The sequence below is a fragment of the Drosophila mojavensis genome, unplaced genomic scaffold (genome assembly GCF_018153725.1).
Source record: "Drosophila mojavensis isolate 15081-1352.22 unplaced genomic scaffold, ASM1815372v1 contig_19, whole genome shotgun sequence".
Classification (NCBI taxonomy): Eukaryota; Metazoa; Arthropoda; class Insecta; order Diptera; family Drosophilidae; genus Drosophila; species Drosophila mojavensis.
Window position 1 is genome coordinate 190,887 of NW_025318726.1, and position 23,033 is coordinate 213,919.

General features: G+C 38.9%; 1 protein-coding gene across 1 annotated transcript; it reads right to left on the reverse strand.

Annotated features, from left to right (window-relative positions):
• Window positions 1–21,473: 21,473 nt before the first annotated feature.
• On the reverse strand, window positions 21,474–22,512 carry LOC6572601. Its single transcript, XM_001998672.4, has 3 exons — window positions 21,921–22,512; window positions 21,731–21,853; window positions 21,474–21,665 (listed from the first exon to the last, which is right to left on the reverse strand). The coding sequence occupies exons 1-3, from the start codon at window positions 22,400–22,402 to the stop codon at window positions 21,524–21,526; spliced, it is 747 nt and encodes a 248-aa protein (XP_001998708.1). The 5' UTR covers window positions 22,403–22,512; the 3' UTR covers window positions 21,474–21,523.
• Window positions 22,513–23,033: the final 521 nt, after the last annotated feature.

Below are 23,033 nucleotides of genomic sequence, written 5' to 3' on the forward strand. Positions count from 1 at the left end.
TGCTGAGTTACTAAAGGACCCTCCCTGAATGTGTGTGTGTGTGTGTGTGTGTGCTAGTGTGCGTCTGTAGCAGGACGAAAATGCAGCAGAGCAAATTTGGTGAAAGTTGAAAGCAAATCCTGGAGCTTGCAACTTAATTTCATGGCATGCGGCTGCCGCGTTGCATGTTGCAACTTCATTCGGGCAATTTGCTTCACGACAGCTTGCCACGTGCTACACAAAAGTGCAGGAGAGCAGACGAGGAGGCCGAAGAGGGACCAAGAAGAAGAAACACCAGCAGAAAAACTGAGAGGGCCGAGTCCATCAAGTGTGAGGGCAGTGGCTTCTCGAGAGCAGCAACGAAATGAAAAGAAATTACATTTAATTTGCCGACATTTTGGTGAAAACATCTTTGTTTTTGCCTTGGGTGCGCTGCTCCATGGAGCGCCGAATGGGGGCTGTGTACGCAGTAATGACAGAAACATTTGCTCCAAGGCCACAATGCAAATGCACAGCAGCAACACGGGTCCTGGCGTACCGAGCCGTGTGTAGGTCGTTGCGGCGCGCTTCGGAAGATTCAACATTTGAGCGCAGATTTTTGCATCAAATACGCGAGCTGCATATAAAGGCGAAAGCTGTCAGCACAGCCAGAATTTCAGCTATTAAAAAGGAGGCAGCAGCACACACACTCACACACGCACACACACACACTCACACACTCACACACATTTACCAACAAATGGCGAGCAGAGACAAAAATTGCGCATACGCCATGTGGGCGAGAAATGCGCAAGCCACGTTTAAATATTTCAGCTTAAATTTGGTTTGAATTGTTCGCTTTTTGCTTATTTTTCTGTGTATTTTCCTTTTGACATTTTGTCACACATGTCAAACGCAACGTGCGCGAATTCCCCGCACAAAAAATGGGATAAAACAAAAAGTTTGCATTTAATTTTTCATATGATAAATATGCAAAGTCAGTCGGTATTCCAACTTTCCCACCTTGGCGGCCTCTTAGCCTGCAGCATAAAATTCGGCTTACGACCGTCAACTTCTCTCTCTCTCTCTCTCTCTCTATCTCTCTTCCTTACTCTATTTATCTGTTTTGCTGTTCTGTGGCACGCGTTCTTTTTGTTTACAGATTTTTGAGCCGACTTGGTGAGTTTCTGGCAGTTTATAAATTCCTAAATGCTGAATGTTTGTTTCCTGACTAATACAGGCTCGTGTCGAAAATAGATATTAGCAAAATATATAAGAGAAATAAAATCTCAACTTTTATGCGGATTGAGTATATTAGTAGTTTGTATTGCAAAATAATTGACAGCTTATAATTAATTATAATAGAAAATGTTGTAAAAAAATATAGAAAATAATTAAAATCAATAACTAAAAAATTTAATATAAATAAAATTTAAATTTAATAATTTCGCTTAAAATATTTCTATTATATATGAGGTTATATGTATATGTCGGAGAATGACTGTAGATATCGATTGGTAATATCGATAGTTATATGCTGTGAGTGGCAATGAGGATTACTAAACTTCCCGATTGCTGAGTGTAGTCCGTGTCACGTAGTGTTATGAGGTGGCAACGTATAGTATGGGCAGATTGTTAAGAGATGACTCGGAGAGAGGACTTGTATTTGAGGATATGAAGAAATAGTTAACTACGAACATGATAACGAAGACCTGACATATATAAAAAAGTAAAAAAATAAATACTGATAGTATATTTTTTGTAAGTAATTATTTTATTTATTTTTTAATTGTACATACAATTATTGTCAATTTAATATATACAATTATGTTAAATATATTCAAATTCAGCAAATTAATATTCTCTACAAGTTATTTAATTAAATCTCTAAGTAGAACCTTTTTTAATTAAAAATATATTACAATATGTTTTTCTTTTTATATTCTGCAGTCCACTCTTAACAATTACAGTTAGCTTAAAATGCAGCACAACGCAAATTGCTTCCACGTAAAAGATTTTTGGCACAATCAAATTATTCTCTTTTAAACTTTTTGTAGTCATGGCAGGTGCGGTCCGTCAAAACAAGAATTTAAATGCTGAAATATAAATTTTAATTAATTTCACAGTAACGGACATCATTATAATAATATGCTTATTTTTCATATTTTTGTTTTTGGTATTTTAATTTTATATTTTTATTTTTATTTTTTTTTTTTTTCAGTCCATTTCCTCATAATTATTTTGGCGTTTGGAGTGCCGGCATTTTAATTGTACGGAAAAACAACAAGTGAAAGCAATAGGAAAGGCAAAGAAATCGCTTGCAGCAATGAACCCAAAATGATTTAAAGCGCCTGACCGAATAGAACTTTTCGTGCCGAAGAGAAAATTCAAATTACTTCAATTACTGCGTGAAAATAAAATCAACAAACGTTGCTAGGTGCAAAAACTGTTCTCTGGAGCACAACAGGAAAAACTAATAAAAACAAAAAGAGAAAAATAGGCAGCCAAATTTAATTTGAGTCTTAGACGAATTGCCGTCATAATCACGCTTACTATGTGTTAGTGCGGCATTTTCATTATTGTTTTATGTTCGCGTGAACAATTTCGCTGCTCGACGGCGGACGCAAAGAACAAATTCCCTTCGCAGTAGTTGGGCTGCATTAAGTCAACTCATTATGAAATTACGGTCGCTAAAATGGGGAGTAAAAATGGAAAATAGAGAATGGAAAAGAAAATACCGCTGGAAAAATCGCGATGACACGCAGCATGAAATGCCGGTAAAGAAAACAAATTAAATTTAATCGATTTGGGAAAAGCTGCCAGCCAGCCAGTGTAGACAACGGAACAGAACTAGATCTTGTCTGGCCCACTCCACATAGTAAATTAATTGAAGTGCTGCGATGAGCTCCAAAGCTCCAACGTAGTCAGAAGCCAGTCAGAAGCCAGCTGCCTGCAGCCACTTGGTGTGAAGCTCTAAGCGCATTCTAAACAAATTAAAATTCAATTAAAAAGATGAAATGGCATTTCCAGGCTTAATACGCAGCATCACAGCTGGCCACCAAGAACAACAACGCGCCCACAGCTGTCTGGCCGGAACGCAATTGCAATATCCAGCACACTTGCTACGCAACACTGTCCTACAGAATGACAGTTCAATTCGATTGGAAAATAAACTAAATCTTAATTTTATATTTATAATTAATAATAATTTATAATATATATATATATTTATAATTAATAATAATTTATAATATATATATATATTTATAATTAACTTATAAATTTTATAAGTTTTAATTTCATGTACGACTGCAAGTCCAATCTTCAGCAACTCAAAGCAAGCTTCAGCTTTTTACAAGAATTTGTATACAACTCTATGTAGATATATGGTATATATAAATAACAAAAATTATTTAACTATTTGATTAGGCTCTTGGATCTAGCCTCTTTTACAGACACTTAAAATATTGAAATATTGAAATTGAGTCAAAGAAGTTCAGGATCAAGATATTCCGGTTTCCGAACCAAGTCTTGCTAACTTTACCGGCTTCAGTTCTTTTAAGCCTTGATTATCCCCCAAAATAAACAGTGTTGAACAATAGCAAACATTTCGCTTGCTTGTAGCACAGTGCATTGCATAAGTATTCGTTCAATATGGATATAGCTTGCAAGCAAACTGATGCTGGTGCTGGCGCTGGTGCTGATGCTAATGCCTGGTTGCTGTTGCTCTTGCTGTTTAATCTCTGCTAAAAGGCATCGCATTCAATTCATTTAGCGGCTACGCGTTATCACAGCCGTCAACCATCATCAGCGTCATCCTCGTGCCTGCCAGCGCGTTTGTCAGTCAGGCTACAACAACAAAAGCAATCAGTTTTTCTGTTTGTGAGTGGAAGATGCGGCGAGCAGCGGGCAAAGTCTGGCAGGGTGCGGGGGGGTAGGTGTCATAATGCTTCACGCAACTTGAGAGACCTGAAGCATCATTTCCAATTACGCGCGCTGCCTCCGACATTTTGCCGCTTATGATTTTCGGTCAGCCGCTTGGACTCGAGCATTTTTCCTATTTCGCCTGTGCCCCCCTTCCGACGAGTTTTCGTTCGCTTTTCCACGCCCACTTCCCTGCCGCTTGGTCATGGTCATTGATGTTGCTCTCATTATGAACATTGTTGGTGCTCGCCAATCTCCATTTTGCCGGCTGTCCTTCAGCAGCCAGCATTAAAATCTGGCAGCACTTCTCGGCCCATTACAAATTATGCGTCAGTTGTAGCGCTCTGATTTATCCTAGTGCTTGCGCTCTGATTAAGGTTGAATTTTGCTGTAAAGAAGTGAAGGATAGAGATATTCAAAAGAAGTATTTATATACAGTGAGTAACATTAATTTTTTTATTTTGTTTTATTTTTCAAATTCAAACGCCCATAAAATATGTAATATTAGTTGAAATTGTAGCTTGAAAAATTACCTTTCCGATGAGGTATATATCAATATAGTATATTTATTGTAATTAACAAAAAATTTTGCATGAACCGGAAAATCACCAAATTTGGCGTTGCTTAAATATTCGCTTCTTCTTTACCAACTGACCAGATTCGAGTTTTATTAAAAACGGTTCATATATAATATTTGATATCCATTATATTTGAGAGTGTTCCTTAAATGTTTTTGTGTAGTGGTTAGAGATTTTGTTGTGTCATTGGAGCTGATTTTGGCTCACTCTTCCTGTATCCATATCTTTAGGTAAGATATTGAAGATATCGATGTTTTGTGACCTCGCCTATATAAAAATATAGTTAAAGAATTTAATAACATTATTAAATCTATGGCTAGAGCTTGTTCAATTTGTAACTCGAAGAATTTTTTTTTAAAATAACATTTTAGGTTTTTTCAATTAAAATATCGTATTATTAGCTAGGTTGGTAATCGTATTAAATGTATAATAAAATCGCTACAAATCTCAACTGACATTTATGGAGCTAAAAGAGTATTTGTATTTCCTCTTTAATATATACACATATAAATATTTGTATATATACTTTTTCTTTAATATATATATAATTTTGCTTCCAGCCAATGGCTGGCATCGTAGCAGTCTCTGTGGTTTGCTGCTGCCTCCGAAAGGAGTGTGTCCGTTTTATCGTTGCTTGTGTTGTGGCTGAGTAAGCTTCGAATGTCCAAAGTTCAAGTTGATTCGGCGACGAAGCATGAAATTATCTGCAAGTTTCTGGAATGGCTATCAAGTGTGGAGTGTGGAGTGCAGAGTGTAGAGCGCAGAGTGCAAGCGACTGACTTTAATTATGCGGTAGTAGTAAATATTTTAAATAGATATTATTCTGGCACCTGGGCGTATACTTAATTTCTAGACACTTCACTGCTGCCGAATGGCTGAGCACATAAAATGACAATTGCCACTTGCTCTGGCAAGCATCGGGCCAACAATCATCCTTGTCCAATTAAAGTCGTAGTGCTTCAGCACTTCTGCCAATTAAAGCGCCGGACAATCGCATCGAGGGCAGGGCCACGCCTGCAATAAGTCTGCTCAATTTAAAATTTAACCCTTTTCCCCGCTTTGCTTTTGTTTTTCTTTATTTTATATATATTTTTGCTGGAGGCGGTGACCGCAACGCTTCCTGTCCCTGTCGCAGGTCTGTCCCTGGACTCAGCGATGCAATGATGAAAAAATATTTTCTTTCCGGCGTCGACAACGTCGCTGACGACAGCAAGGCAAATAATTTTTACAAATTATATACGCTCACATGCCAACTGCGCAGGCAAGACAAATAAGGGCCGGCAGTTGTCGAGTAGTATACCAGCAGATACCCTGTACTCAATGGAAAAGAAAAACTTGCACTGAGCTTGAGCTACTTGAGGCTAAGTTGTTAAGTTTAGTTTAATATTCTATTATGTATAAAACAAAAAAAAAAAATATATATATATATATCAAGGTATTGTACATATGATAAAAATGTATAACTGTAGTTAGGTGTACATAACTAAGATATAAATAGAAATATTTCACATAATATAAAAAATAAATGAGTTTTGCTATGTTGTCCAACTATTAAACAAAGTTATTAACCTATAACTGTGCTATAAAAGATTATATACCTCTATCTTATAAAATTAAGTATACTTATTCGTACATCAATACAAATAAATACATTTATAAATTATAAATTATTAAACTACAAGAACTATTCCCATTGATCCGATAAACCTTAATTTGAAAGAATTATTAAGTGAATAGCATCTGAATATCCCCTCTAAGAGCTCCCGTTATAGGTAATACTCCACCCTTTGCAACAAGAGTCCTTTACAGAGCATAAAGAGCGCAAAATTATATTGAAATGTAAGAGAAAACGAAGGAAAATTGTGGAAAATCAAGAAAGTGACTGCAAAGAATCAGGCGATATTCAATGAGCAAAGGCAATATCAACTCAGTCCACGCTCAGTTGGGCAGCTGGGCAGCTGGGCAGCTGGTCAGTTAACGGCGATGAGGAAGTGAGGAAAGGTCACGGGTTGGGGTGGCAGGGGTTAAGCCAAAGGATATGCGATGATTGCGTTTGCTGTTGTTGTTGTTGTTGTTGTTGTTGCTGGAACTGTACCAATAATAAGTTCAAACAATGGCGGCCAAAAAGCAAGCAAACTGCTAGCAGCTCGAAGCGTTGGCCATGTTTGTTTAATTTTTGCTACCGCTGCGCCTTCGTCTGCGCGATGTCGTTGCTGTTGTTGTTGTTGTTGCTGTTGTTGTTGCTCGACTAACGCTGCAATTGTTCCAATCGGCCGCCAACTGCTCGTTTCCGCTTTTGTTTTTTCTTCTCATCTTGCAGTCAGCTTCTTTTCCTCTACTTCTACTTGGGCCAACAAACAGGCTTCAAATTGAACGGAAGCCCGCCACGAGTTATGCTCCAGCCATGCCCAACCGACCAGCCATGCCCGCCGCTCCCCCATTGCCTGGTCGCCGCCCACTTGCAATCTCCGGCCGCGTCGGAGGCATTGTTCCATGTCCATAGCTAAGGCCCGTTTCAGCATCTTTTGTTGTTCGGGGGCAGCCGCCCTTTTGTCGCTGCGCTTCCGTTTTACGCTTTACTTTTTTCATCTCTTTTTTCATTTGCTTTTTCTTCTTCTTTTTTTTTTTTTTTTTTTTCACCGGTCCTGGGTCCGGACTTCATAGTTGTGCCCAATTTTTCCTGTGCTGCGCCGTTTGATTTGCGCTGATTTCGATGCTCGCTTTCAGCGTGAGTGTCCTTTAAAGGCTTCTGCTATTTTTTTCCTCCTCATTTCTATCCGTTGTGCTGTGCTGCTCTTTTTTCATCAATTTTATTTTGTTAGTTTCCATTTCATTGAATTCTCACATATCCGCATCCGCATCCGTAAGCCAGGCAGCAGGCAGCAGGCCAGCCAGCCAGCCAGCCAGCCAGCTAGTTGCTCAAATTGTGCCATTAAGCAGCGTTGTCCTTGTTACCCAGCATTATCCTTGCCGGCGAGCAACAAAAGGGTTGGCGCCCTTGCACTCCCCCTCGCCGGGCCATAAAATAAGCAATTTGCATAGTTTAGTTAGTTGGACGCATCCGGCGACAGCGACACTTGTGCTGCCCCGTTTCCTATTGGTAACCAAGCGACCTAAGCCTACATAGCAATACATGTGTGTATGTGTGTATGTGTGTGTGTGTGTGTCTGTGCATAATTGATGACTGTTGACAACAGCCACAATAACAGCAAAGGCAGCAACAACAATGGACACCAAACACTGTCGCATTTTAAATTATCTTCTCTCTTTTATTTTTATTATTTTTTGTTGCTTTCATTTTCGCTTTGCATATTTATTGCATATCATTCAATGCTGCGGATTTTGTAGATCTCCCGATTGATTGAAGTTTGTAACTGAAAGTAAAATTTGCCATTGGAAGGGGATAATGGAGAGCAGAAGCCGAACAGAAATCGTAATGAGGAAAAGCTTGAAAAGCAAATAGATGAGCGAATTTAATTAAAATGCCTGAAAAACTATAATCCAGGCATTTTCTTTGGCACTTAAAGCGACTGTACTAGCATGCCAGGTATTTATTGAAATTTATTGAAATTATTGTGATTAATTCTGATTAATATAAATTAATTAAACACCAAATAAGATCAACAGTCTAATGAGAGCAGATATAAATAGCAAAACCTCAATAAAAAATTAACTAGAGTGAGACATTGAGTTCTTACATATCTCAATCTTAAATAAGTATATTTATCTATATTTATCTTTATCTAAGCTTTTTCATACGAATATGGATATGAGATTAATGTTAAAATACTAATAATAATTATTATTATATTTTGACTATTAATTTGATTATTATTAGTATTCATTAGTTTTAGATTTAAACTTGTAATGGTATATGACATAGTTATATAAACTAAAATAGCTTCAACATAATCAATCAGTTAATCATCGATTACAGCCTGACCTCTTTCATCTCAATTAGAATATCAGTATAAAACAATTTACTGCAATAAGAGCCCAACTCTTTTTCCTGCTTCGAAACACACACCATTAAATTTCCAAGCAATCGTATATATATGTATGTATATAAATATATATATTTTCAATTTCTTAACGTGCATCTTCAGGGCCACCAATCGCCATCTCAGACAACACGAAATTGAAGCCATTTGGTGAGTGGAAAAAAGCACTTGAGAATTATTTGGGCGTGAAACGTGGCAGCTGCCCAACTGCAGCCCGCAGCCCACACACCGCAGACCGCAGAACGCGCAAAGGTCATTGCGAGGGGCCTGCCAACTATTTTCATAATCATTTAACGGTTGCTGGCGGTTACTGCCGGCCCCGGACGAGAGCCACGCCAAGAGTCTCTCTCTCTCTCTCTCTCTCTCTCTCTCTCTCTCTCTCTCTCAATGGCCATTAAGTTCATCGAAGAACGTTCGAAGGCGGCGAACACTCGAATTGTGAGGGCTCCGTTGCGGCAGGCTAACAAGAACTTTGGCCTTTTTTGGCCAGAGTTGAGGGAACCGCATACTCGGCTCAACAAGGTGGCCGATGCCACCTGGCTCTAATGGGTGCTCCACATTCATCTGCTGCTGCCGCTACTGCTGCTGCTGCTGGTGCCCCTTGAGATGCAGCCAAGCAGGAAATGCGGCTTGGACTCGTGCTGTGCCCCGCGGCGGCAATGTCAGCAACTTGCGAGTAAAGTTTTCAAAACACTCGAGACAATTTTGTAACTTTCTTTTAAGAGTCGGCAAGTGTCCAGTAGGGGCAGCTCCTCTCTCTCTCTCTCTCTCTCTCTCTCTCTCACTCTCTACGAGCTGACGACTCGCCGTCTATTGATTTTTCAATATGGCAACTGCATAATTGGCAAACGCGCGAGTGTTCCTACACTTCAGCAGAATCAATGGTGCGCATTAGGCAAGAGAAGCCGTGGATGACTGCCTAATGCTCGCTCAGTGGGGACTCGGCAGGCAATTATAAATGTGCTGAGCATGGTCCCAAGAGTGGACTGAGTTCTAGCCTTAGCGTAATTTCTCACAGGTTTTCAAACATTTTTGCATCTATCCCAAAATATTTTCCTTAAAGCCCATATTCCCTTCCTTAGAAAAAAGTGAGCCAGCATCGAGAAGGGCAGGCAGATGCTGTTGACATTATCATTTGACGTTAACTGAACGATAAGCGCGACTCGATAATGGCCCACGTTGCCGGCCAAATCGAAGAAATGAAGCTGCACTTAACGCCAACACTTTTGACAAGTGGTCCGCAGCAGCCTCCCACCTCTGCCGCGCCCCACCTGAACATGTTTTTGGCCATAGTTGAAAGCTGCTTAAATGTGCGCGCATTAAAGCCGTGTCACACGTTCGCTGGGCGCCCGCCCTTCCCCTAACCTTCCTCTAACCGCCCGCTGCAGCGCAAAATGTATTCCGGGGCGGAACTTTGCTTTGCTTGGACGGCTTTCCCTTCCCTGCCATTGCCTTCCCCAACTTTTACGTCTGCAGCCTCGTCAACGTTCGGTGCTCTCTTACCTTTCTTTATTTTTCTTTTTTACAACAAATTGGATTTGCGAAAAAATCGCTCACCTTTCATTTCAGGCGGATTAATGGTGTCGAGGCGAGCAGCGAACAATAAAAACACACCAACCTGCCCCGTTGGCCAGGGGCATGAGAGAGGGAGAGGAAGTGAGAGAGCGAGCCAGAGAGAGGTAGCTGTTAGGTAGCTAGCAGCTGACAGCGGGCGGTCCTGGCAGTGCCTTTTTATGGCACCAATGGCAATGGCTGGCCGGGATTTGGGCACACGCTTCGGCTGCCGGCTGCCAGTTTGGACACTTGTAATGCAATGAATAAATGAAGTGGTTGAAGTAATTGAAATGCGATTAAGCGCCAAATACATTTCCATAAGTACACGCATCCCCTCCCCATATCTTCCGAGGGCCGAAAGGCGCATTTGCATAGAATGTTATTCTTAGATGGGAGATAAACATTTGAGAAGTGTATTTCGATTGACTAGATGGAATTCTCTATAGATGTAGAGTATAGGACAGATATAGAGAAGAGCAGAATTTTATAAATGTAAATGTATTTAATGTTATTAATGTCTTAGATGTCACTTTCAGTAAACTAGAGTCAAGAGAGCTTATAGACTAGCCGAAGCTCAGCCAATAACTACATTATACTATGTCTATATATATATACTATATCTACTGACTCAGTTGCTTGATTTGGGCAACAGCTCCTTAAAGGTTCCTTCCTGAAAGTCTCAGTCGATTTCTCTGCCAACTCACCTACTCAACTATCTCTTTCTAGCATATGCTCTAGCTATTTAATATGACGTCTATTGACAAACTTGCTTGGCTTGAAGAACATCCCTGAATGTTGCGCTCAATCAATTCGCAATGCATTTTATTCGTGCCACAACAATGGCAATGGTCTTAGCGCGCTGTGCCGTACTTGCATAGCTGTATATCATTCTATTCTATTGCGTTTCTTCAATTTCAATAACATAATTGTTGCCATTTAGGCGGCCTGCATTATTTGCTCGCATTATATTCCAGGCACATATCAGATTTCTGCTGAAAGGCAGCCGAGTCCTCGATGTACAATGGGCCGCATTCTGCGGTTGTTTGTATCAGTGCAGACCATGCTAATGGCACCAGCCACGCCCACACTACGTACATAGAGACAGGGAAAGAGGGAGAGAGAGGAAGAGAAAGAGAGAGAGCGTCATTGTTGTCAGCATTATTTGCATATTCTGTGTAAAATTTACTTCCTTTCATTTATTTTAATGCAAGCTCAATGCGGCCGACTAAGGATCTCTGGCAAAAGCTAGATTCTAAAAATAAACTTCAGAAGAACATAAAGAATATATTCCGAAAGTTGAAAAGTTGAAAAGCTAATGTAAAATACTCTTGCTGGATAAATATTTATGGAAAGCAATATTTATTAAATAAAAATAGATATTTGCAAAATTGTATATTTATATAAATATATATTGAGTAAAATCTCATTATTCATAAATGCTTTCGCCTTCAGTGTTGTAGATATATATATATTTTATTTAACATATAATCGAATGCAACTGACAATGTCTTACATAAGGCATGCAGGTCTGAATCTACCCGTTTCTAGGGCAAGCAAATAGCTGAATCTTTGGCAAAAATTTTGAATCGCGCCATTTGCTTACCAACAAATTTTGCTTTTCTTGTGTGAGTGCTTGAATGGCTTTGTCTGTGTGTGTGTGTGTGTGAGAGTGTATCCAAGTAGCAATCACACACACACACACGCGAATACCACAGACACCCCTTTTTATGCCACATTTGGGTTTTGTGCAGTCGCCTTTCGTTTGATTCCATTTCTTTATTCCAAATTCACTCGCAGCTCACAATAAACTTGGTTTCTCCCAGAGTTTAGTGAAATAGAAAAACGCCAAAGCAGGCAGCAGGCAGCAGGCGGCAGGCAGGCGATGCGCATAAATAAGCCGCACAAAAACCAAATTTGCCAATAACACCAAACAGAGCAAAGGACCTGAAAAGTGGGCCCAACTCATACATAAAAAGAAAGAAAAAAAACATCAGGACAAGAAGGGGGCAGAAACGCAGTGAAATGGACGAGCGACATTGAAACCGTTTCAGTTGTTTAATTTTTTGCTCAACTGATATTTCTTTTTGCCTGGCGCTGCCATAATCAGGCCATTAAAATAAACGCCCTGTCAGACAGACTGCTTTAACCACAATCGGCCTTTGACAGGACGTCCGCGAGCCCCACCCCCACTCCCACCCCACTCACAGACCCACTCTCTGACCCACTCTCTGCCCAATCGCCAACATCAAAGTCTGGCTCGCAAATTTATGTTGCGCCTTTTGTTTTGTTTGTGTATTCAGCTTCGTGTTACAGGTGATTGCATTTGCCTTTCGCATTCGTCCTTTCCTCTCCTCCCTCTTGTTTGTTTAGGCAATAACATTTCGACTTGTGGGCATGGTCCGCCCATGCGGTGGGGCACAAAAGGGTTGCTCGACTGCGCAACGGAAATAATTTCATTGCCTTCCGAATGGAAGTTTTAAGTAAATATTTATAAGAAATATTACATCTAATGGGCTAAAGTAGTTCCAATTCAGGTCAGTCGATAAAAGATACCATTTAAGTTATAAAATTCAAAGCGTAATTATAGTACATCATTCTAGTGTATGTATGTAAGTATATATGTATGTACATATCAAGTAGATAATATGAAAAGGAAGGGTTTTTAGTAAATATTTATTGTGCATTTTATACTAAATGAATATAAAATATATTACAGCTGGCCCCTAGGTAATACTATTGTAATAATTTTATGCAGTTTTCTAAAACTATACCTAAGTTAGCTCATGATTTGTCAATATAGGTATATTCAAATAAATAAAAAAAAAAAAAATAACAATTTTATGAAATCAGTAAAAGTAAAATTTTTAAAATTATTATTATTTATTTATTTATTTATTTATTGACTAGCTGGACCGGCAAACGTTGCATTGCCCTCTATATTATTTCTAGGTAAAAAATTGTTGAAAGCTATGTTGTTCAGGTTGGGATACACTCTGATTAATTTATTAATCGGATTTTCATTCAAGCACCTTGTGGTAAACGACATTCTTCGTTTTTTGTTCGGGTGCAAGAACAAATAATGCGGATGGTTTGCCAACACGTGAGCATGCCACGTACAATTGACCATGAGAAAAACACGCATTTTCTAGATTGAGGCCACAAATAGTCAAAGATTGGCCCTGTGTTTAAATTCAAAGGGCATATCTGTTGAGATCATCGGAATCCTAGGAATAAGAACTTCCTCATCTTTAAACTTTCCTTTGAGTATCGACGCGTGAATCACGTTGCTCATCAGTTTTCTTATCACCAAACGCGTTCCATTGCACAGTTTTGGTTGGTTTAAATTTCTAAGCATGCAAATCTTGGAGAATTGCTCTTTTCATAGCTGTGAACCATTTCTTATTGCCATTTCACGGGCTGCCTCTCTTTGAAAAGCACGAATTAAGGCCCTTCTTTGCTGGGTACTAACGCGGAGCCTTTCTCGGGCGATTTCTCGCTCTTCGTCAGATAATTGACTCGCGATATTCCGTTGCCTAATTGCATTATGGGTCCGCCGGAAAGATTAGATCTTCTAGGACGCGGCATTTTTATTAATAGTAATACTGCCCTCGCACAAAACCATATAAACCAATCGAGAAATATAAATATAAATAATTTACACAAATTTATGTTTGAGACAAACAAATACCTGAACTTTCGAGATATTTAGCTTTTGTACGCACGCGCACAATTATTATTTATAAAGTTTAAAAGTCCAAAAATATAAAAAGCCAAAAATACACTTTTTAATAATTAACTATATTTTTTTTTTTTTAATTTTGAATTTTGAATTTTTTATTTATTTTTGATTAGTCAGGTTTTAATCTTTTGATTTTTTGACTACATTTGTTTATTTTTACTTCTATACAGGACCGAAACTGTCACTGTTGTCAAGGCTACTGAGTATAAATGGAAATTTGAATCTTTAGGGAAAACACGCGTTTTTTAAGTATTCGTCAAATTTTTTCAGTATTTTAAAGATCTACTGACCTACTCGTGGCGGAGACAAATCCAACAAATCAAAAACCATGAAAATTGGTCCAGCACATATCAAGTTATAAGTGTTGGAGCACTTTTACACAACTCTCTTTTATATATATAGACTTATTGTTATCAAGAATTAATTCTAAATAACAATTTGTTAAGCCACAGCGACAAAGACTGGTGCGAGCATAGACATATCTGATATATCAAAGAACAAAATTTTGTAATGAGCCAATGACTCTAGCACTTCTAAACAAAAATGTATAATACAAAAATCATGGATTATCCTTAGTGCAAATGCATCAATTTCGTTCAAATCATGTGCAAAACCATAAAAAATACGTTCTGTACGAAGAGAAGGGATTTTTAAGAAATATTTTAAAATATACCGTAGTATATAAGTTAAGACTATCGACAATGTAAGGAGGCTGGAGAGTCCAGTCAGACATTCAAGGGTAGAACCCAACCAGTAGCTCAGTTCATATTCGCACGAGAGAGAGCTTAGACCTAATGTTACTAAATTATATAAAATATATTTCTTCATTGAAAACAAAGTTATTTATATTTAGAAGAACCCAACACAGCGTCCCTAATCACTAGTACTCTAGTGTGGGAGCGCTTAACTTATATATTTAAATATTTGTTTGTTATATATGCTACCATAACGAGATTGAAACGAGTTGAAAACGTAATTACTCATATAAATTAAAGCAAACTTATATAGAAATATGTCATAGTTCCACATAGGAAAGGTCAAACGTTTAAATTAGATTCGATTGTAAATTATTTATATATCATACCTTAAGATATTTATAACTCTAAGAAGCATCACATTAAGCATATATCTATAAGTATATACTTTAAATTTGCTAGAGTTTATATGAAATACTAAATACTATAAAACAAACTTACCTGACGTTGATAATTGATAGTCTAGTTTGTATCAAAGCAATACAGATTTTCGTAAATCGAAGCGCTTACCTTAAGCGTTCATCAATTTATTTCATCCACACCAAATATAGCGCACTGCATCACGTTCGATTTCTGGGGTAAATTGGCTTCTGGCAGCAATTGAAATTATACGTGGAGCGACAGCTACATAAATATGGCAAAATGAAGTAACAAAATTATATCCTCAGGTCACAAAAACATATACACACCCACACACACATGCACATCCACACACCCACACAGTCGACGCAGAGCAATAAATTGCGAACTGCAATGTGTTTATATGTAGCCGCTGCTAGCCATTACGTATACGCCCAGTTTGCAGCTTGTTTAACGGAATACAAATAAAAAAGTTAACTTGATTGATGAGAGAACCTTTGCCAAATGTCAATCCAACATAATTGAGTCTTGCATCGGTAAAAAATGAAAAAAATAAATAAATAAAAAATGAAAAAAAAAACAAGTAAGAAGGCTCCAGTCGAGACTGCTCGACTGGGAGATACCCTGAACCCTCCAAGCTGATATTCTAATCATTCTGCACTTCTTCTATGCACACATACATACACATGCACTTATAAGCACGCGCTCTGCTAACTGCGCAGTAAGCAGCGGCTACGCTTGGGCTGCGCTGCAATGTGGGCAATATTATGAGAATTTATTAGTTGAATAATTTCTCTTGTAGTAAGAGTATCTTTATGAAACTTTTAGAATGTGTTTATATAGTTAAAATGTGGGTACATTCCAAAGCACAAGTCTCTAGTACTTGAAATGCGTTTTTTACAAATTGGGGGCGAAGGGGGCGTGGTATCCAAAATCTGTAAATTACAAAATCTTTGTATCCATTAACTCTATATACAACGCAAATTTGAAGTCTCCTGGTTGAAAAGTGTTCAAATTAGGGTGAAAAAACAATGTCGATTTTTCGATTATTCTCGATAAAAAAGTTATCGGATGAGTTATCGAAAAAATAAAGCAAACTCGTACTGCCTATGATATACACGAGTATGAATGCCAAATTTCAGCTCTCTAGCTCTTATAACTTCTGAGATCCTTTTGCTCATACGGACGGACGGACGGACGGACGGAGGGACGGAGGGACGGACGGACGGACGGACGGACAGACGGACAGGGCTATATCGACTCAGCTCGTCGTCCTGATCAAGAATATATATACTTTATGGGGTCTGCGATGATTCCTTCTGCCTGTTACATACTTTTCACAAAACCATTATACCCTGATTTCCCATTTTCAATGGGTTCAGGGTATAAAAAAATAGAAAAGAAAAAGTAACTCGTGATATGCAAGTTTGAGAGGCTTGGGAGGTGCGGTAAAAGGGCTTTAAGTCAACTGTCGAAGCTGCCACATTATACACACGGCACACGTTGCAGCTGCCGCAGCTTAAAGTCACTCACAGGCTCCGCCATAAGATCCTGGCAACAACAAACACATCAATAAAAGCAACAGCCGCCAGCAGGAGCAGCAGCAGGAGCAGGAGGAGGAGGAGACTGCACGAGAGCTTCGAGATGCACAACTGATGCGTGACTCACAAAAGCTGCACGAGCTGTTTATGGAGTAAACTCCCACTCACCGCTACCCACTCCCCGCTCCTCGCTGCCCACCCGCCGCTCTCCACTTCGCCTTCCTTTGCCACATTCGTGCGCCATTCGCAATGGCCACAAAATAAATGCCCGCAAGTAAATGCTGTTGACTACAGTCCCAAGACGATCCGCTCAAGCAATGTTGGCGTAAAGCAAAAATCAAGTCGCCGAAAGCCCGTTCAAGTATATGTGACAAAAGTACACACACATGCATACATATCTACATATATATTTATAATACATATATAGTTGGCTCTCTTCAAAGCATATACTCCACGCCATACAGGCGCAATAAAGTAATATGAACACATCAGCTGCAGTTGGTCAGGTGCAGTCGTTAAAGTGGACAGCCCCATATAGTACAATGGACCACTCTCGGCCCCTGCCCCATCCAGTCCGGTCCGGTCCAGTGCCACTGCCACTGCCACTCTCCCAGGTGTTTGCTGCTCACCTGAATCTGTTTATGACCTACACCAAGAGAGTTCAACTCGACGTGGACTCAGCTCAGTGCCCCGTTGTTTGTGGCTGCCGGAGCGGATATCTCGACTCGAGTTGCGTTTACTGAGGCATGCATACGAGTGAAGAGCCTTCGCAGCGTGGGGTAACTGGAGGTGAAATTTACGCCAGTTCCCTTTATTTTAATAGTGAGTAATAGCGGGAAATGCAGGCGAATGAGCTACAACAGCTTTCGAAATGTGGAGAAAGTTGACTTCGAATAATGTCTTGATAATGTTACTAGGCAAGATAAAAGATATATGAGATATGTAAGGAAATATATTTTTATTTATTTGAATTAATTATATATATTCAATACATAAAATTAAAAAATACTATTAATTAATTATTTCTTTACTTATTTATTTATTTATTTATTTTTTAAATTATTTTAATTAAATCAAATTGAGTTAAATGTAAACAAATTTTGGCATGATATAAACTAATATAATAATAATAGCAATTGACAGAACTATTTAAATTGTGAACTTCCCTTTGTCAACTTTTTATATTAAAATACATTAATATCATTAATCATTAGATGGCGGCCACAATCAACAGGATCCCATTATTTTTACTTCATATTCCCCAAGTAATTAGAAATTGTCTTTCACATTAGCAAATTCCTTTAAAACTGACTCTCTCACCCACTCTTGCTCTCTCTCTGCCTCTCTCATTTTCAGTCCGCGCAGTCGCGAGCCGAAGGTTCAAACAATTCGGCAAACTGAAAAGTCAAAGCCGAACCACTTCGAAAAAGCGGACCAAATGGCGTTTTCTGCCCGCGATTTCTCAACTAATGAGAGATGGTTAGAGAAAGGGGAAGGGAGGATGACAACGAAAAATCTCGTGACGTTCGCGTGTTGCCTTAAACAAGAAGTAAAATCAACCTGGCTGCTGGCTATTGAGCAAAATAGCCCAAATATTCGCGCTGAGCCAAGGGGCATAGATTTTCTTAGCTACATGATACATGTGCCAAGAGTGCAAATGTGTGTGTTATATCTGCGTGTGTGTGTGAAAGCTGAAGTTGGCAAATGTAACACAAACCGGGTAGCAGCAGCAATAGCAACAGCGATTGCTACACATAAACATGGCTAACACACACACACACACACACACACACACATATGTGTGTGTGCTTTGTCTAAATGCCTGACACTGGGGCCGAGAGTGTGGCACGTGCGGAAGTGCAGCGAGAAGAAAGTATGCAGCGTTTAGTATTCGTGGCATATTGCGGCTTTACCTTTGAGTCGCGCACTTGCTGAAACTTCAATGCATCTTCCTCAACGAGCTGGGCCTGCTCCAACTCGAACTCTGACAATCTAAGCAGTTTACTGTGTCAATATGCTGCGCAGCTCTTCAGGCGCCGCCCTCCTCCCTACGCCTCCTGCTGCGCTTCTTCTTTCTGTGGCCCATCTCAAATTCCCAATCCCCTAGCTGGCGCATCCATAACTTATGCATGCAAATGTTCGCTCCTCTCCTTGTTGACTTCGAAAAGGTAAAAGACAAAAGCGACAGGAACAACAAAAACGAAAAAACTGAAACTAGAACAAAACATAGAAGAAAAAGAACCTGAGATAGGGAATGAAATAAAAAATGCAGTTGAAATTTGTGCAAAATGCGGTTATTGCAGCGATTATTTTAATGGCCCTTCTCAGTTGCAGACAGCGCTCAGACCCAACGCACTTGCGTCTAGTTCATTCTGCAGGCCAGCAGCCCTGAAGCAATGCAGAGCCTTTGAGTTGACATTGCCTAATATACATTGCCAGCCTTACCATGCTAAGGGTCATAATGAATACTTTGAGTTTAATCATTAAATTCACTATTAAGCATGCATAAATATATATAGCTTTCTACTAATACTCCTGTATATCAGTGACATTGATATTGCCTAGCCTTACTATGCTAAAGAGCATGTTGAATACTCTGAATTTAATTTTTAAATTCAGATTTCAATTTGGATTTCTGCATAAAGCTTTCTGCTTTTACTGGTACTCTACAATGCGAATTGAAAGTTATTATTGTCAACAGTATTGCCAATCATTTTTGCCCACATAACAAGGTGCCAGATGCTCACAGCCCCAATGAATCCATGTTACAATAGGAAATTGTATTCGTAATGGCACTCGTCTCAGATTTCGTTACACAGAATGAAGAAACGAATTGATGTGAGGAAACTAGGAAACAGAAAAGTAATCAATGAATACTGGCCATATAACAGCAGTATCAAATGATTAATGAAAGTTTTCTTAAAATAATATTTTGATATATTTTCAAGAGCAATTTATGAGAAGCTGGAAAATAGAACAGTAGCCAAGGAATACATGAATAAGTTAAATATTCTGATATATACCTCATCATAAAGATAATTTAAGTCGAAAAATAAAATACCAAATATTAATGTTAGACCCTATATATTATAAGATGCTTTTGTATATGATGTAAAGATCGAATAAAACTTAGAAAAATAATAAAATTTTTTAATGAAAACTTATCAAATGAGCACGCAGAGCAGCCAACTAATAATATTATAGCATTATACATGTAATTATTATATATACATATATGAACTGAAAAACTTGAAATTGATTCTGCTCTGCTCCAATTATGAATGCATATATTTTGAGTCTCATAAAACCACAAATATAACTTAATTAAAAACAACAAGAGTTTCGCTTGGAAAACAATAAAATATGCGTGACTAGCTAATTCAATTGGGCTCCGGGCCCAAATAATGGCAGCTGAATATGTGTGTCAACCTGTGCTCATTTCGCCGAGTCGAATGAAAGCGTATTTGCCGCGCATAAATAAATAATTCGAGCCGCTGGAAATTATTTCCACAAAATTAAGCACGCGAATATTCCTTTATTCGCTTTTATTTTATTTCATTTTTTGGTGGTTATGCTGAATGCTAAATATCAAGTATACGCCTAGCGCTGCAACTTCCGCCCTCCCCCCCGCTCAAACGCTGTGACATACACTTTCATAACTCAACACAAAGTTCAGGAGCAATTTTCCTCAGAGTTTTGCATTTTCTTTGCTTTTCTTTTTAATTTACGCTAAATACTGCAGCGACATTCGAGTCGCAGCTGCAGTTACAGGCACTGCCACGCCCACAATGCTCAAGGGGGCAGCGATGGCTGGATGGCTGCTTATATTTTATTTGTTGGCAAAAATTGCATTCATGAATAATTCAGTGAAGCGAAAAATTTGCGTTCCCAATGCCTCACTTTATATATATATATGTACATGTATATGTAAGTATGTATGTATAAATATATATTTCATTTTATTTCACTTTTTGAGCGGTATTTTTGCGCGAATAAAAAAACTACAAGATGGAAGTTATTTTTACTTTTGTGCATGGCAGCATCCGCCGCTGTGGCTGGCTGTCCAACATGTTTTGTAATGTGTGGGTGTTATCAGCGTTTCGGGTTAATATTTAATGTAAAGGCGGCCACCATTGCGGTTGTGTTGATGATGCTCCCGAAAACCAGGCGACGCCAACCACAAGCCCAGCCCAGCCCTGCCCAGCCCAGCCCCGTCAAGTGGCTGGCTATGTAAATGTGTTTGCCCGGAAACGGAAACTGTTTATGCAGATCGAATATGCAGCGAACACTTGTACGCGCCTTGCTGGAATTTATGCTGCTGTTTGTGTCCACTTTGGCATTTTTGCCAATGCACTCGCTGCCAGCCGAAACGCGTGCCCATTATGCGAATTATAATTGTAAATGTATGCAGTATTTTGCTGAGTGTACAATAACTTTGCCACATTTTCCAGCATATCAATGCCAATGACACTGAATATGCAATTCGCCTTCTGCGCTGCTCTGCTCTGGCCGTGCCACAGAAACATGCAACATTTCCCATGACAGGCAACTTAAACCCAAAATCTAAGTGCTTGCATTGCCTGAAATATTTGTATAACCTGAACCCACAAGAAATGGGAGATTTTTTGATAAAGTTCATGTAACAGAGAAAGAAGTGGAATATCCAATGTATTTTCTGAGTTATTAGAAAGGCGAGTCAGTCAACGCAGTGATCCCACCCACCTCAACCGCGCAAGCTAGATGTCTGTTCTGCAATTTGATGTACGTACTCTTTCTTGTATGTCATATGTAGGGTACGGGCTTATATATGTATATATATATTTGTAATTTACAAAATAATATATTTTATTTTATTTAACAACTTTCGATATTAAGAGCTTATGTTTATTTGGAATCACTGTTTATTCAAAATAATTTTGTTGTCTCTTTTGTTGATTTAATTTTATAATTTTTTTTTTTTTTTTTTTTTTTTTTTTTTTTTTTAGTTTTCTTATGGCTTAAAAGATTTATTAAGTATGCTTCTAGAACAAACCTATACCCTGTATAATTTAATTCACATATTCTCTACTAACTGTATTCATTCTTTAATTTTCTTTTTTTTTTTTTTTTTTTTTTATATGTATGAAAAATCTGTTGACATGATGTATTGCAGTCGTGAGCTCTCCGCGGGAGTCAACCTATAGAAATTGCAGCTTGTATCATACAGTTCTCTCTCATTATGATATGGTGGCCATAGGGTAGTGTACGACACCATACTGACATGATAAATATATACAAAAAATTTAGAGTGTGATTTTCAGAGGGTTTTCACTGGCCTTACCGCACGAAATAGGTCGCATCCCGAGCTGAAGATTGATTATCGACCAATTTGGCGATTTCCCGCCTAAACTGCTGATTGTATTTCTTGATGTTTTTCTTATAGCGCTCCGCACATGCTATCTGACTGTAGTTACACAATTTAAACTAGTCATTCTTCATTTCAAATAACAATCTATTATTGCTCAACTCACAAAGGGACTTTGAAGCGCGTAAAGCTTGGCTCGGCCTCCAAGTAATGATGCATGACTCTCTTTTTCTCATGCACTGCTGATATATCGTAGGGCGTTACATGTTTTGCATCTGCAGGGTGACGGTGTCGGTAGATCTTGAATTTCGAATCAGAGTCAACGTTGCTAAAGTCGGCTTTAACAGAGAGTGTTCCGCGAACGCTCTTCGCTCTGGGCTCAAACAGAGTGCTTCCCTGACCTATTCCGATCGTAAAGCGGGACGGACGATAGAACATGGAGGACGCTCTCTTGTTCGAGGCTCGATCCTCAGCATTGAAGAATACTGTACGCTTCGTGCTTGGATCACGCTCAAACCACGATGCCTGATTCGTAACGCTAGGCACTGCCATGGTCTGGCGAAACAAACTTGTATCAGCGGTAAACTCTGTGTCTGAAGAAGAGGGGCACAATTTTGACAGTTTCCAGATGCTAGCATCGACCGCCATGGTAAAAATTTTCGATTTCCTTAACACTTGAACAAAAACCAAAAAGAACTAAGACAGAACAATAAACAATGCAATACAACAACAACAACTGATAGGAGTGTAATAAATAATACAACTCTGAGCTGGAGCTGAAAGTTGTTAATAAGCTTACTAAGTTTTCAAAGAGGAGCATCTATTGGCTCAAGGCTTATTATAAGAGGCTGCTCCAGGGTTTATACATATTTCATGAATCTTAAGCAGCCTCGGGCAACGTTTCATGTTACTAAATATGAGCATATGCTGATAAAATCAATAAACTACAGTTAACCGTAATGAAATTATCAACTATGTATCATACGCACATTCACACACACGCACACCTTGTGGCGTGGTGCCCAACCCCACGCAGCTTTCAGCTTGGCATTCGCTTTGGAAATATGCAAAATATTTTAACCGAAAAAACCTTTCAAAAGATTGCAGAGGCAGAGGCGCGTAATATGTGTGCGTGGAGGCATGCGACTAAATTTTCGGATGTTTTGTTTGCGCGCACATGGCGTATGGGTAATTCTATTCAGCCGACACAAATCTGTGTGTGTGTGTGTGAGCTCTAAAATAAAACTTACTGTGATGATGTGGCGTCAAGAAACCATAG

Bases quoted from the DNA above. Each gene is read 5' to 3' on its own strand.
- LOC6572601 (XM_001998672.4), bottom strand. From the start codon at position 22,402: ATGGCGGTCGATGCTAGCATCTGGAAACTGTCAAAATTGTGCCCCTCT. The intron at 21,854-21,920 runs GTGAGTTGAGCA...GTGTAACTACAG, and splicing joins ACGCGCTTCAAAGTCCCTTT to TCAGATAGCATGTGCGGAGC. The intron at 21,666-21,730 runs GTAAGGCCAGTG...TTATCATGTCAG, and splicing joins GATGCGACCTATTTCGTGCG to TATGGTGTCGTACACTACCC.